The sequence below is a fragment of the Oncorhynchus kisutch genome, unplaced genomic scaffold, assembly GCF_002021735.2.
Source record: "Oncorhynchus kisutch isolate 150728-3 unplaced genomic scaffold, Okis_V2 Okis09a-Okis19a_hom, whole genome shotgun sequence".
Lineage (NCBI taxonomy): Eukaryota > Metazoa > Chordata > Actinopteri > Salmoniformes > Salmonidae > Oncorhynchus > Oncorhynchus kisutch.
In genome coordinates, this window is record NW_022261985.1 from 9,576,288 (window position 1) to 9,592,923 (window position 16,636).

At 44.4% G+C, this 16,636-nt stretch overlaps 1 protein-coding gene, 1 long non-coding RNA gene and 1 other non-coding gene across 3 annotated transcripts in view; all 3 read left to right on the top strand.

Moving 5' to 3' along the window:
- Positions 1-2,515: 2,515 nt before the first annotated feature.
- trnak-cuu (transfer RNA lysine (anticodon CUU)) lies at positions 2,516-2,588 on the top strand. Its single transcript has one exon. It is a non-coding gene; the product is annotated as a tRNA-Lys (tRNA).
- Positions 2,589-3,003: 415 nt separating this feature from the next.
- On the top strand, positions 3,004-10,128 carry LOC109883990 (uncharacterized). Its single transcript, XR_004207036.1, has 4 exons — positions 3,004-3,153; positions 3,367-3,466; positions 9,110-9,187; positions 9,363-10,128. It is a non-coding gene; the product is annotated as an uncharacterized LOC109883990 (long non-coding RNA).
- A 976-nt stretch (positions 10,129-11,104) lies between these two features.
- The window catches only part of LOC116360636 (ras-related protein Rab-21), a 32,006-nt gene continuing 26,474 nt past the window's right edge, over positions 11,105-16,636 (top strand). The window contains exon 1 of the mRNA XM_031815650.1: positions 11,105-11,482. Coding sequence (XP_031671510.1) covers positions 11,342-11,482 — 141 coding nt within the window. The 5' untranslated portion in view covers positions 11,105-11,341. The remainder of the gene's footprint in view (positions 11,483-16,636) is intronic.

The window sequence follows — 16,636 nt, forward strand, 5'->3', positions numbered from 1 at the left end:
AGCCTACACTAGAGAAGGGATGGGGTAGGGGTGAGAGAAGCCTACACCCTACACTAGAGAAGGGGTGGAGTAGGGGTGAGAGAAGCCTACACCCTACACTAGAGAAGGGATGGGGTAGGGGTGAGAGAAGCCTACACCCTACACTAGAGAAGGGATGGGGTAGGGGTGAGAGAAGCCTACACCCTACACTAGAGAAGGGATGGGGTAGGGGTGAGAGAAGCCTACACCCTACACTAGAGAAGGGATGGGGTAGGGGTGAGAGAAGCCTACACCCTACACTAGAGAAGGGATGGGGTAGGGGTGAGAGAAGCCTACACCCTACACTAGAGAAGGGATGGGGTAGGGGTGAGAGAAGCCTACACCCTACACTAGAGAAGGGATGGGGTAGGGGTGAGAGAAGCCTACACCCTACACTAGAGAAGGGATGGGGTAGGGGTGAGAGAAGCCTACACCCTACACTAGAGAAGGGATGGGGTAGGGGTGAGAGAAGCCTACACCCTACACTAGAGAAGGGATGGGGTAGGGGTGAGAGAAGCCTACACCCTACACTAGAGAAGGGATGGGGTAGGGAGAAGAGAAGCCTACACCCTACACTAGAGAAGGGATGGGGTAGGGGTGAGAGAAGCCTACACCCTACACTAGAGAAGGGATGGGGTAGGGGTGAGAGAAGCCTACACCCTACACTAGAGAAGGGATGGGGTAGGGGTGAGAGAAGCCTACACCCTACACTAGAGAAGGGGTGGAGTAGGGGTGAGAGAAGCCTACACCCTACACTAGAGAAGGGATGGGGTAGGGGTGAGAGAAGCCTACACCCTACACTAGAGAAGGGATGGGGTAGGGGTGAGAGAAGCCTACACCCTACACTAGAGAAGGGATGGGGTAGGGGTGAGAGAAGCCTACACCCTACACTAGAGAAGGGATGGGGTAGGGGTGAGAGAAGCCTACACCCTACACTAGAGAAGGGATGGGGTAGGGGTGAGAGAAGCCTACACCCTACACTAGAGAAGGGATGGGGTAGGGGTGAGAGAAGCCTACACCCTACACTAGAGAAGGGATGGGGTAGGGGTGAGAGAAGCCTACACCCTACACTAGAGAAGGGATGGGGTAGGGGTGAGAGAAGCCTACACCCTACACTAGAGAAGGGATGGGGTAGGGGTGAGAGAAGCCTACACCCTACACTAGAGAAGGGATGGGGTAGGGGTGAGAGAAGCCTACACCCTACACTAGAGAAGGGATGGGGTAGGGGTGAGAGAAGCCTACACCCTACACTAGAGAAGGGATGGGGTAGGGGTGAGAGAAGCCTACACCCTACACTAGAGAAGGGATGGGGTAGGGGTGAGAGAAGCCTACACCCTACACTAGAGAAGGGATGGGGTAGGGGTGAGAGAAGCCTACACCCTACACTAGAGAAGGGATGGGGTAGGGGTGAGAGAAGCCTACACCCTACACTAGAGAAGGGATGGGGTAGGGGTGAGAGAAGCCTACACCCTACACTAGAGAAGGGATGGGGTAGGGGTGAGAGAAGCCTACACCCTACACTAGAGAAGGGATGGGGTAGGGGTGAGAGAAGCCTACACCCTACACTAGAGAAGGGATGGGGTAGGGGTGAGAGAAGCCTACACCCTACACTAGAGAAGGGATGGGGTAGGGGTGAGAGAAGCCTACACTAGAGAAGGGATGGGGTAGGGGTGAGGGAAGCCTACACTATAGAAGGGATGGGGTAGGGGTGAGAGAAGCCTACACTAGAGAAGGGATGGGGTAGGGGTGAGAGAAGCCTACACCCTACACTAGAGAAGGGATGGGGTAGGGGTGAGAGAAGCCTACACTAGAGAAGGGATGGGGTAGGGGTGAGAGAAGCACTAGAGAAGGGATGGGGAAGGGGTGAGAGAAGCCTACACTAGAGAAGGGATGGGGTAGGGGTGAGAGAAGCCTACACTAGAGAAGGGATGGGGTAGGGGTTAGTGTTATGTCGCCAGCCCCCCATAACACTGTCCTATAATATAACCGGATCAACTTCTTTATGAATGGGCTTTGTAATGGTTGTTTTGATCAAGTGTCTGGCAATCCTGTGGTAAGTGATTCATTGATGCTGTAAAGCAATTAGCATTGGAATAAATACTGGAATAAATACTTGATGGATCTTTTGCCTTATTGCATCATATGAATGTTGAGAGGGCAACATTACCAGTGATGATTACCCTTTCTATGACCATGACCATGAGTACATATTACACCAGCAGCTTATCTAGAATCAGTGTCTGTATTCACAAAACCTTTTAGAGTAACAGTGCTGATCTATGATCAGTTTTACATTGAATAAGATGACATGGACAGGAAGGAACCTGATTCGAGATCAGCACTCTTACTCAGAAGCTGTGTGTGAATGCAGTGGTGAACACGCTGTGTAATTACATCAGTCTTTGGAGCGAGCTCTGGTGTGAAAAAAGAGGGCAGGAAGGGGGCAGGGTTCGCGATTCATGGTTTGTAAAAGGGGAGTTTCCTCATGTTTACTCAAGCCCGGCTAGCTCAGTCGGTAGAGCATGAGACTCTTAATCTCAGGGTCGTGGGTTCGAGCCCCACGTTGGGCGCATATCTTTTTGAAAGATCGCTTTAAACCTTCTCAGTATATAATATACGAAGTTCTTAGTTTGAGCAAAACATTTGATATTCTCTGTACACTTGAAGTCTGGTGCTGTGGGTTTAATATATAGAAAAAGTGCCTGTTCCTCCTGCACATAAAATGTAATGAATGTAAATTCATTTAAATAAATGCCCAAAACATTCTTGTGAACTCAATGCACTCACAAGGCATGTTTGCGTTAAAGCAGAAAATGGCTTTTATGTGTTTTACAATAATTAAAACTATTCGACTTGGAGTTTATTTTCACCCCCAAAATCACAACGTACTCTGAGAAAATAAATGATGAGGTATGGTCAAAAATGTTTTCTGAGAGGGTGGGGTTTGTTATGCTTGTTCCGTGGCAACTACCAATGAGAGGAGCGTATTTGAAAAACGTCATGGAGCACCGCTTTCGAAATGTCCTATTTGACACGAACTCAGCTGATCGTTACTAAACTAACTGGTTCTCAAGCCTTGTCTACTTTTTCCCTGCTTGTTACACGACTGTGGCTAATAAGATTTTTTTTAAGAAGGTGGGTTCTTAACTGCTACAATGAAAATGTACTTGGTATTATCAATTACATAATTTCAACGATTAACAGTTCGTATAAGTAACAATGTTTACATGCAGCAACGCTACAGCGTACGTTATTGTATGCAAGTTACACTAATGTTTACCTAATTAGTTATGGATACAATGTATCAAAACACTAAACTGTCGCTAATGTCATGATGGCTTTCTGCAGAGAAAATGAGCTCTGGAAAAGCACTACAGTCAGTGTCTCCTCACAACAATCAACCGCCGCCGACACCAAGCCTGGCGAAAAGAAAGAAGATTCAAGAGAAGTAAGTTATGAAAGTAGGAATGATTGTTAGATTAATGCATGTTAAAACAACAGTTGTTTTTATACAGTATTACAATAGTGGCTTGTCGCCTTCCTTCCCGCCTGAGAGCCCCTCAGTGGAGGTGTCATAATACCCATAAAACCTAGCGGTCAAGCAGGGAAATGGTTCCAATCGTTTTTCCCATAAGGGATTTGTCTTGGACATTACCTCTAGCTGGAACCTTTGCAAACAGGTACATTTCAAGAAATTTAGCCAATTTTATAAATTACTACATTTCGTCAACATTAGATGGTTAATCCAGAGATTCTTACCTTTGCCTCGATTCGGCAGTCTCGTCCAGAACATGGCATTTGTAGTTCTTTATGATAGCCACATTAGCAGCTAACTAGCATTTCATTTGTTGGAAGCAAATATATTGATAAAAGTCACCTTGTCCCGAGAGACTTATCAAAACGTCAAGCCAGGGTAAGCCTACATGAAACACAGCCCTTATTGTAAGTGTTTCTAAAATCTCCTATGAGGAGAAATGAATGGTGAAGAACCATTTCCCTTGTTTGACCGCTAGGTATTATGACTCATACTGACATGAGCATCTCCTCCATTATATACAGGCCCAACTCAGCAGAAAGTCTGTCTTTCTCCAGCAGGTGGTGTTTTATTTCACCCACCAAGCAAGGAGTTTGTATGGAGTGTTGAATTTGTTCAACCCCAAAAATAAATCCAACAATCCAAAGAAAGGATAGGCGGGAGCTAGACAGTCCGCCGTGCCGCTTTGTGGACAACAAGTCCCGTTTAGAGCGGTGAGACGTGCATCTTGTCAGTATATTCATTATCTTTGATTCAATTCCCCCACTGAGGTATAATAAGCTCTCACCTATGCAAATTGTTCCGGTTACCATGTGAGAGATGACCTATAACCCACGGGAGAGTGCCCCTAGTCAGGGGTATGGCTAGAAGGGATTCCGCTTTACTCAAATGAATATAAAAAAATATATTATTTTTTTGCATTTTAGCTAACCGTAACCCTTTTCTTAACCTAATTATCCAAACCTGCTACTTTAATGATCCTACCCTGCTGTGTAAGTTCTCCTAACTTGCTACGAAAAAGTCAAATCTGATGTTAATTTGACAAAAGCTGAATCCCTTCTAGCTAGTCAGAGCCAGAGGGTGGTTTTTAATCTTCATATTTTCAAACAGTCCATTTCAGCAGCATACCACTGCTGGCTTGCTTCTGAAGCTAAGCAGGGTTGGTCCTGGTCAGTTCCTGGATGGGAGACCAGATGCTGCTGTTCAAGTGTTGTTGGAGGGCCAGTAGTAGGTACTCTTTCCTCTGGTCTAAAAAAAATATCCCAATGACACTGCCCTGTGTAGGGTGCCGTCTTTCGGATGGGACATTAAACGGGTGTCCTGACTCTCTGAGGTCATTAAAGATCCCATGGCACTTATTGTAAGAGTAGAGGTGTTAACCCCGGTGTCCTGGCTATATTCCCAATCTGGCCCTCAAACCATCACGGTCACTTAATAATCCCCAGTTTACAATTGGCTCATTCATCCCCCTCCTCTCCCCTGTAACTATTCCCCAGGTCGTTGCTGTACATGAGAACGTGTTCTCAGTCAACTTACCTGGTAAAATAACGGATAAATAAAAAATCTATATTTTACAGCGGGGCTAAATATTTGGGTGAGTTTTTTTTTTTTTCTCGCCTGAATAGCCTCGTTTCACTTCCAAAAATAAAATTAAACCATTTAATGTTTAGCGAAATAACAACACAATGTCAAATACAGGTAGCCTAGTCAAATAATTAACATCCAATCACATTAACCGTTACTCTCTCGCGGGAATTCCACTAACGGTCTGTATGTAGCCAAACGAAGCTGCTGCTCATTCCATTTGCTCGAAAAATTGATATATTTTTATTTATTTTTTAAAGTAAGGCCAGTTTCCACTTGCCTCTTCCATTTGTTTCAGTAATGCTGCAATTAGTTGGTTGTAATTGTGGGCAGAGCAGACTTTTTCCATGTGTTAGCTGCATGTGTGACCGCTCCACCAGTCCTATTTATTATATAATTTACAAAGATGATATATTTTTATCAACATTAAAAAAAAAGTTTAACCATTTTGTTGTATTTGTTCTGTCTTTTCTAGTGGATTAAACTGAAATTGCAACTAATATTCTATGGTTTGTTTTAAAAATAACAATATTTTGGAGATTTAGTTTTCAAATAACCGGAAGTGAGGTTGTAATGGGGAAAAAGCCCATTCTTGAACATGGGGTGAGACATTCTTAGTCTTTTGCTAGAGAACCAGTTTGGATTTGAGTATAACGTTCGTATGACTGTGAGCGGTGTAAATGCTTTAATATTTAATCATTTCTGCCCTCCAACGAGATGGACACCGCCACAAGGTGAAGCTGGCACTAAGACCGCTCCAACGAGATGGACACCGCCACAAAGTGAAGCTGGCACTAAGACCGCTCCAACGAGATGGACACCGCCACAAAGTGAAGCTGTCACTAAGATCGCTCCAACGAGATGGACACCGCCACAAAGTGAAGCTGGCACTAAGACCGCTCCAACGAGATGGACACCGCCACAAAGTGAAGCTGGCACTAAGACCGCTCCAACGAGATGGACACCGCCACAAGTGAAGCTGGCACTAAGACCGCTCCAACGAGATGGACACCACCACAAAGTGAAGCTGGCACTAAGACCGCTCCAACGAGATGGATACCGCCACAAAGTGAAGCTGGCACTAAGACCGCTCCAACGAGATGGACACCGCCACAAATTGAAGCTGGCACTAAGACCGCTCCAACGAGATGGACACCGCCACAATGTGAAGCTGTCACTAAGACCGCTCCAACGAGATGGACACCGCCACAAAGTGAAGCTGGCACTAAGACCGCTCCAACGAGATGGACACCGCCACAAAGTGAAGCTGGCACTAAGACCGCTCCAACGAGATGGACACCGCCACAAAGTGAAGCTGTCACTAAGACCGCTCCAACGAGATGGACACCACCACAAAGTGAAGCTGGCACTAAGACCGCTCCAACGAGATGGACACCGCCACAAAGTGAAGCTGGCACTAAGACCGCTCCAACGAGATGGACACCGCCACAAAGTGAAGCTGGCACTAAGACCGCTCCAACGAGATGGACACCACCACAAAGTGAAGCTGGCACTAAGACCGCTCCAACGAGATTGACACCGCCACAAAGTGAAGCTGGCACTAAGACCGCTCCAACGAGATGGACACCGCCACAAAGTGAAGCTGGCACTAAGACCGCTCCAACGAGATGGACACCGCCACAAAGTGAAGCTGTCACTAAGATCGCTCCAACGAGATGGACACCGCCACAAAGTGAAGCTGGCACTAAGACCGCTCCAACGAGGTGGACACCGCCACAAAGTGAAGCTGGCACTAAGACCGCTCCAACGAGATGGACACCGCCACAAAGTGAAGCTGGCACTAAGATCGCTCTCAACCAACTCTGAGGCCATAAGCAAAGAAGAAAATGCTCACCCAGAAGCGGCACTCCTAGTGGTCGGGGACTTTAATGCAGGCTAACTTAAATCAGTTGTACCAAATTTTTTACCAGCATGTCACATGTGCAACCAGGGGGGGAAAAAAATCCTAGACCACCTTTACTCCAAACACAGAGATGCATACAAAGCTCTCCACCACCCTCAATTTGGCAAGTCTGACCATAATGATATCCTCCTGATTCCTGCTTACAAGCAAGAACTAAAGCTAGAAGTACCAGTGACTCGCTCAACACAGAAGTGGTCAGATGACGCGGATGCTACACTACAGAACTGTTTTGCTAGCACAGACTGGAATATGTTCCGGGATTCGTCCAATGGCATTAAGGAATACACCACCTCAGTCATCGGCTTCATCAATAAGTGCATCGATAATGACATCCCCACGGTGACTGTACGTACATATCCCAACCAGAAGCCATGGATTACAGGCAACATCCGCACTGAGCTAAAGGATAGAGCTGCCTCTTTCAAGGAGCAGGACACTAATCCGGACACTTATTAGAAATCCTGCTATGCCCTCAGACGAACCATCAAACAAGCAAAGCGTCAATACAGGATTAAGATTGAATCCTACTACACCGGCTCTGATGCCCGTCGAATGTGGCAGGGCTTAAACTATTACGGACTACCAAAGGGAAACCCAGACGCGAGCTGCCCAGTGACTCGAGCCTACCAGACGAGCTAAATGCCTTTTATGCTCGCTTCGAGGCAAGAAACACTGAAGCATGCACGAGAGCATCAGCTGTTCTGGATGACTGTGTGATAACGCTCTTGGTAGCTGATGTGAGCAGGTGTGTCCCTTTTCGCTGACAACCCTCCCGACTCCGCCCACCGACATCCTATTAAGGAAAACCTGAGCAGAGAGAATTCAGCAGATCGAGTGATCTGGATTTCTAAACCATTAATATTAATGTTGGTTTTTAACAACTCATTTCCATGGCAATAATAAATAGATATGCTGATAGTGGACAACCTTGTTTTACTTCTCTTGACAGTGTTTAAAACTGTCTGAGAGGTAGCTATTATTTATTATTTTACACCTAGGGTTACTATACATAACTTTAACCCATTTTTATAAACGATTCTCAAAAATGGAAATATTCCAGGCATTTATATATAAACTTCAGTCCTACTTTATTCAAGACCTTTTCAAAGTCGGCTATGAAAACCAGGACTGGTTTCCCAGACTTTTCATAGTGTTCTATTGTTTCCAGTACTTGTCTTATATTATCTCCAATGTCTTGTCCATGTAAAAAAAAAACCTGTCTGATTAGGATGAATAATATCTGACAACACCTTTTTGAATTAATTCTATGCGCTAAAGCATTTTGCTTGAATTTTTGCATCACAACACTGAAGTGTAAGACGCCTCCAATTTAATTATTTTTTTAATAGACTGGATCTTTATATTTACCACATGGCTCCTGTTTCAGTAATAATGAAATCAGACCTTGTTGAGTATCTGATAATCTACCGTGTGTGTGTATGAGTGGTTAAAACGTGCTAATAATGGTCCTCTGAGTATATCAAAAGGTTTGGTATACCTCCACTTGTATGCCATCCAGCCCTGGAGTTTCCTTTGTCTACCTCCACTGGTATGCCATCCAGCCCTGGAGTTTCCTTTGTATACCTCCACTGGTATGCCATCCAGCCCTGGAGTTTCCTTTGTCTACCTCCACTGGTATGCCATCCAGCCCTGGAGTTTCCTTTGTATACCTCCACTGGTATGCCATCCAGCCCTGGAGTTTCCTTTGTCTACCTCCACTGGTATGTCATCCAACCCTGGAGTTTCCTTTGTCTACCTCCACTGGTATGCCATCCAGCCCTGGAGTTTCCTTTGTCTACCTCCACTGGTATGTCATCCAACCCTGGAGTTTCCTTTGTCTACCTCCACTGGTATGTCATCCAACCCTTGAGTTTTCCTGGACTTAAAGCCTTTAATTGCATCAAGAAGTACCTCCTCTGTAATTTGGCCTTCACTAGTTGGCTGATTGCTTGATATATTCTCTTGCTCCACTTACACTCTCTCTCTTTCTTGCTCTACTCTCTTCTCTCCCTCTCTTTCTCTATCTACTGCCTTGTGTGGCGACGTAGGTCTGCAATAAGGAGTCCAACAGACAGTGTGATGTCCCCATGTACAAGACAGCTCATGAAGAAAGCTATCAAGGACATGTAAGTATAATTCAAATGTCTCTGTCAGACAAATGTTATTGGTTTTGTTTTTGTCATTTGACTTGACATTAGGAGTATGTGGATTTGACTAAATGAAGTTTATCCCTGTTCTGTATCTGGAGCAGGCTGTGTCGTCTAAATGCCATTTTTAAAATGTGTTTATTCTTGATTCCAGACCGTCATCTCCCAGACCCAGACGGGAAGCGAAAGAGAACACTGCAAATAAATGAATGACCTTTTTATGTACAGTGTGATGTCTTTACGGTATTCCTCTCTCCGCTAAGATGGTCAGATCAATCATTGACACTTTCCTGACATTATGCCGTCTTTTTAAGATGTTCCTACTAACCAAGCTGCTCACACTTTATTGATCCATTATGCAATATGGTGTTTATGGGGGGTGGGGTTTTATTATTCATGAATATGGGGAAGGGGGTTATATTCTTCATTTATATGGGGGGAGGGGGTTATATTCTTCATCTATATGGGGGGGGGTTATATTCTTCATCTATATGGGGGGGGAGGGGTTTATATTCTTCATTTATATGGGGGGAGGGATTTATATTCTTCATCTATGTGGGGGGGGGGGGTGTTCTTCATCAACATTTTGTATATCTGGGGGGGAGGGTATTCTTAATCTAAATCGCACTGTTCGGGTTTATTGTTATTCTTGTGAATGTATAATGCTATTTGCACTTTAGAGGACATATGCTGTTCATTGTACACTGCTTTAAGTGGTGGGGGTGTTATCTCAAACAAGTGTTCTGTATGTGTGCCCTTTGCACAGGTACATTTCCATGGTTTAAGAAAATAAAACAAAAAGTAGACTACTTTATATTCTGTTTGTACATTGGCTTTATGTTGCTCAGTTTTCAATATGTAACTAGCAAAAAAAGGACTTAGCTCACTGCTTTCAATAAACATATTTGATATGGAAGAGATCACTTGTGTCACTGAGTCATGAGGCATGTATGAAAATACCTGTCTTACGTTTAGTTTGTTTCCATTGAAAGTGATATTCAAGAGGTTTGTTGTGACCGTAACTAGTGTTGGATACGGCTGTAGTGAAGCTCTTTTGTTTGGTTTGATATGTCCTAGAGATCATTTCAATACCAATTTAACCAGAAGTCCCACCAGCGCGTTGCGACTCACGCGCCACCCTGAAGAAGGCAGGTGAGCCGCTCGTCGTTCGTGCGCTCACATTTTTTTGCTATGCGATAGCTGCTAAAAGAAAGTCTTTCTAACTTTTCCACAACAGTGCCTTGGATTTTTTGAAGTATGAACGTTATCTAGTTAAGATTAGGGTAGACGTTCAGAAAATTACCCCTTACGTCTCTAGTAGAAACAGAAATAAGTCAAGTTTGAACAAATCAAGCATACTTCTTTCTGAAACGAAGATCCAAGGAAATCACTTAGTCTTCACTCACTGTGTGTATGTTCAGCATGGGGGATTTCCACATCGTGTTCTGGGAGCCTTCCAAGAATTATGATCTTTTGATGTGAAAATAAGCAGATTTGTCAGAAATGCATAAATAAAATAGCACTGCCGTATGGCTCAGAGGAGAAATAGATTCCTCATGATTTTTGTGTGACAAATTATTCTCACTCGGGAGGGTCTTGCAGTGATAATGATCCTGGGTAAACCAACCAACCACAATAATGATAACCTATCATAATACAGTCACAACAATATTCTGTTTTTTAGGAGTTATACTGACTTCTGGGCTTCTTACTTTTCGTCTTTCAAACGGTCTTATTTTGTTTTTTATAAAATGTCCTGGTTTCTGTATTCTTTACTCTAACATATATTATGATTGATGATCCATTGGGGAAATAGACTGGGCTACTCTGTTCAGCTCCAGCACTTTCGATTGTTGCTGTCCAGTTCATCATATGATCCCAGAGCATGACGCAGAAAGCGACGCCATTAGGAGGGGGGGTTGAGAGGGGAGAGCAGAGCGAACCAGCCAGCTGAGGGTGGGGGAAATCAGTTTGGTCTACAAAGAGCTGGGCGAGTGAAAATTGGTTCCTATTCTGATTCGCCAGGAGGATTCGTGTCCTCGACTTATTGATTTCGATTTGACACATCTCATGTGATTAGAGGGACATACATTCGACTGGGCTACTTATATTCCTAATCATATCTATTTCACCATGGCGGCTGGCGGCGGAGCGGGTAACAAAACCTACTCTTTCAAGGTGGTTTTGTTGGGAGAGGGTTGTGTCGGCAAGACCTCGCTCGTGTTGCGGTATTGTGAAAATAAATTCAACGACAAACACATCACCACACTTCAGGTACGTTGAATACGTGGCTAGCTGGATGTGTGATTCAATCTTGTCCGGACGACAAAGGGTTAAATGTGCTGTATGTAGAAAACAGAAAAAGGTGAGCTAGCTAACGTTAGCCTAGCTGCTGTGAGTTAGCCTGTCACTAACTCACAGCAACAGCCAGTCATCTGTGTCGCAGCTAGCTAGTTTAGGGTAGTCCACCCACAACAAGTCACTGCAACCTGTTCAACATGGTTATGTAGGGTGTTTACCAAGATGGCTAGCTAGCTAGCAATTCTGATAACGCCAACTAAATTGACAAACGCCTGCTAGCTACTGTAGCTAGCTAGTTTTTCTAGGAGCCAACTGTCACAGCTGTAAAAAAAAAATAAGCGAGCTAAAAGCTTTATCTCAACTATACATCGGTGCTATTCAACATGAAACAAGTGTTCTTCAACGTGAATGTGGTAGAGGTGAATTTGCCCCAATGAACAGGAAGTAGCCCACTCAGAGTAACCAAATCAACAACAACCAGCCAGGTTTAAGTTCCTGTCCAGTGGTCAGAAAGCTTCACTAGTTTCCCCAAACGTGGCCCTGCAGGACAGTTGACTGAACTGAACCAGATTTGAACTACTATGACATAGCATTTATGCAGAGTAGAGAAAGGTCACGTTTACTCCACACCTAAAATCGCATTGAGATGGACAGCACAGACTAGATCTGTCAGTAAGCTCAGGGCTTCTCATAGCAGTAGGTTGCACAATATGTGGTTTTGCAATGCCGGACGTGATAATGTTTCTAGGTGTTTGTAGTAGGCCTTTACAGTGCTGTTGCTAAACTTACCCTCTTCTATGAATCCATACGATTGTGCTGCCACATAATCACCCATTACTACGGTATCAAATTCAACCCTATACGATCACAGTTGCTGTCAAGCAGTCTAACTAGTGTACTAAGCAATTTGTTTGTACTTCGCACTACTGCAAACAGTTAAACCTGTTGCTGACTCTCTGGAAACTGTAGTAACTATAGTGAAGTTGGCTTACCCATAGGTTAGTTATGAACTTAGAATGGACTGTGTTTATTGCTCTCCTGAAAGAGGCAGCATAACTCCTTGTCATTTTCTACCAGGACATCACAAGAGGGTGTTTATTACTCAAGGCAATGATGAGAGGAGCTGAATGGGAAAGTGGTTTCACTGCTGCACTGCCAGTGGGCCTCGAGTCTTAGAGACTAGAGAAGTGGTCTTCTCGGATCCTGAAAATGATCTCCAAAACTGAATTGGATCTGTGAAATTCCCATCCGAGACCCAGTCATTTTTTTTCTACTTCTTCAAAATCAATATTGGATCTGCGATGGACCAGGGTCTGTATCAGATCCAAAAGATTAAAAATGCCATTTTATTTACACAAAAGCAAGCAAAATATACTGAAAAATATAAAACGCAACAACTTCGAAGGTTTGAACGAGTTAAAGTTAATATAAGTCATTGATTAGGTCGTTATCTATGGATTTCACATGACTGGGAATGAAATAATGCAACATATTTGGTGGATGTTCCTGCATGCCAGTAGCACATGACCTCAACTTGAGACATCTGTGGCATTGTTGTGTGACATATGATTGTCAAATGTTTCCTGGAGACAGTACTTGGCAGCTCTGACTGTCGACACTCAATCTCTTTTGTGTTCACACAGCAAAGACCTTGGAAGTCGTCAGCCACTCAGCCTTGTTACAATACTCCAAACCGGAAGGTGGCAGTAGTGTTGTTTGGCATTGCATATCCGTGCGTATTGCTTGTGGTCTAGATTCCAAGTTGTCTCTGCTGATGTTGCCATTTTTTGTAGAAAGCCCTTGTTTATACTAGCCAGATGGCCACAGCTAGATAACTACCTAGCAAGATGACAATTAAACATTTTTTAATTCACTCTCCATAGAATACTCCATACCATATTCGCTAGCTTGCACAACATTGCTAGCATGCTATGGACACTGCACTAACTCGGCAGCTGTTTCATGGAAACTAGCTAGTCCATTGTGATTTAATTATGTCAACTAGCTACAGTGGTTAGCTGGCTTGGAGGAAATATTTAGTGTTGTGTGCACTTAGGCTGTGTGATGGTAGCTAGTTATGTAGCATATTTTATTTATTTATTTCACCTTTATTTAACCAGGTAGGCTAGTTGAGAACACCTTTATTTAACCAGGTAGGCAAGTTGAGAACACCTTTATTTAACCAGGTAGGCAAGTTGAGAACAAGTTCTCATTTACAATTGCGACCTGGCCAAGATAAAGCAAAGCAGTTCGACACATGCAACAACACAGAGTTACACATGGAGTAAAACAAACATACAGTCAATAATACAGTAGAAAAATGAGTCTATATACAATGTGAGCAAATGAGGTGAGAAGGGAGGTAAAGGCAAAAAAAGGCCATGGTGGCGAAGTAAATACAATATAGCAAGTAAAACACTGGAATGGTAGATTTGCAGTGGAAGAATGTGCAAAGTAGAGAGAAATAATGGGGAGCAAAATAAATAAATACAGTAGGGGGAGAGGTAGTTGTTTGGGCTAAATTATAGATGTGCAGTAATCTGTGAGCTGCTCTGACAGCTGGTGTCGTGAAGTGTGATTGGTGTGATATGAAGTGTAATTGTCTCATCTGTGGATGTACGGAGAAAATTGCCTCTTTTTTAAGTTAATTTTACATGCTCTCTGATTGGCTCAAAGTCAACTTGTTGGCCACTGACGAGCATTGTGATAGGTTGGTCGGCACGCCGTAGGTACCGTTTTTGTTCTAGCAGGAGAAGGAACAGCCTCCCACTGTGATAAGTACCTATCGGCAGTTCCGGTGTATCTAACAGTTGTTTCAAGGCCTATTGCAATAGGCCTAGTTGTCAGGTGACCATTTTCTCCTGTCAGTAGTACTGGTATTGTTTTGTTTATAGTAGTAGGCCTACTTTAGTCGTAGTGCCAGCTCATACACTGGATAGTAGTTAGTGAATACTTACTAGGGCCTACGTTGACAGCAGTAGGGTAGGCTACAGTCAGTCTCCTCAATGATGATGGTGCTCTTAATCTCACGCCCACTAAGCAAGGTAATTGTGGTTAAAAGGGCAGCTGTGATGCCAACAGGCTGGTGTCACACCCGTATTACTAATACCAATATAATCTCTCCGGGAGCTTGCCCTTGCTTGTGGACTCTCTCACAGGTGACTGGTAGGTCTCTGTCGTCAGTGCAAAGGGAATATTAGCATTTCTTTGCTGTCAATCCTTTGGGGTCAAAGTAAAAATGTGTTAAACCTGTCTTGAATGGCCAACTTGAAACTGCTATTTCCCAGCAAACATAGTTTTGAATATTTGGAAAACCCTCCTTTGAAACTACATGCTCAGGCAGAAAACAGTTGTGAAACTGCTTGTGTGTGAACTAACTACAATTTACACCGTGGTCCTACTTTATTTCCTGTTCAACGTGTGGTCATTGCACCGTTTCCTGAGATACAATAGGCAGCAAGAGACTGTTATTCATTTATTAGACATTTTGCAGGATAAAATCTTTTCCAATGCATATTCTCATTTTCAAGAGTCCACATTCTCATTTACAGGGACATAGTTACAGGGCAGAGGATGGGGGGGATGAATGAGCCAATTGGAAGTTGGGGATGATTAGGGGCCCATGGTGGTATGAAGACCAGATTTTAGCTAGGACACCGGGGGTCAACACCCCTAATCTTACGATAAGTGCCATGGGATCTTTAGTGACCACATAGTCAGGACACCCGTTTAACATCTCATCTGAAAGACGACGCCCCCAATCACTGCCCTGGGGCATTGGGATGTCTTCTTCTTTTTTACACCAGAGGAAATAGTGTCTCCTACTAGGCCTCCAACACCACTTCTAGCAGCATCTGGTCTCCCATCCAGGGACTGACCAGGACCAACCCTGCTTAGCTCCCAGAGGTGGGATGCAGGTTGGTATGCTGCTGGCTTTTTATACACACAAAAAACCTCAAACAATACTTAGAAACAATAATAATATGGCAACTACTGTCTAATTACAAACAACTGACATGAACAGAAAACAGGGCACCAGTAAACATGCCGTTCCCCCACGAATGATGTGCTTCCCTCCCCTTAGGCCAGTTGAGACTGCTTGTGACCAATCCGTTCCAGTGAATTACTATAGCTCCCGCCAAGGGCCAATCAGTGTCATTTAATGAATGCCGGATCTCTATGTCAAGACTCGTCATTTCACCCAAGGTTTGTCAAAATCGTGCCAGTGCTGTCTGAGATTGCGTGTGACTAATGTGCTAACGGATGGAGACGGATCCACAGTTCCCTCCCCGATTTCCATCGTGGGGGGCAATGATATGTTGTACAACTAGGTAGCCTAGTGGTTAGAGCGTTGGACTTGTAACCGAAAGGTTGGAAGATCGAATCCCCAAGATGACATGGTAAAAAATCTGTTCTGCCCCTGAACAAGGCAGTTGGCTGTGTGCTTAGGGTCATTCTCTTGTTAGAAGGTGAACCTTCGCCACAGTCTGAGATCCTGAGCGCCCTGGAGCATGTTTTCATCAAGGATCTCTCTGTACTTTGCTCCGTTCATCTTTCCCTCAATCCTGACTAGGTCTCCCAGTTCCTGCCACTGAAAAACATCCCCACAGCATGATGCTGCCACCACCATGCTACACCATAGGGATGGTGCTAGGTTTCCTCCAGATGTGACGCTTTGCATTCAGACCAAAGAGTTCAATCTTGGTTTCATCAGACCAGAGAATCTGGTTTCTCATGGTCTAAGAGTCTTTAGGTGCCTTTTGGCAAACTCCAAGCGGGCTGTCATGTGCCTTTTACTGAGGAGTGGCTTCCGTCTGACCACTCTACCATAAAGGCCTGATTGGTGGAGCGCTGCAGAGATGGTTGTCCTTCTTGAAGGTTCTCCCATCTCCACAGAGGAACTCTAAAGCTCTGTAGAGTGACCATCGGGTTATTGGTTACCTCCCTGACCAAATCCCTGTTCCCCCGATTGCTCAGTTGGCCGGGCCGCCGAAGAGCCTTGGTGGTTCCAAACTTCTACCATTTTAAGAATGATGGAGGCCACTGTGTTCTTGGGGACCTTCAATGCAGCAGACATCTTTTTGGTACCCTTACCCACATCTGTGCCTCAAAACAATCCTGTCTCGG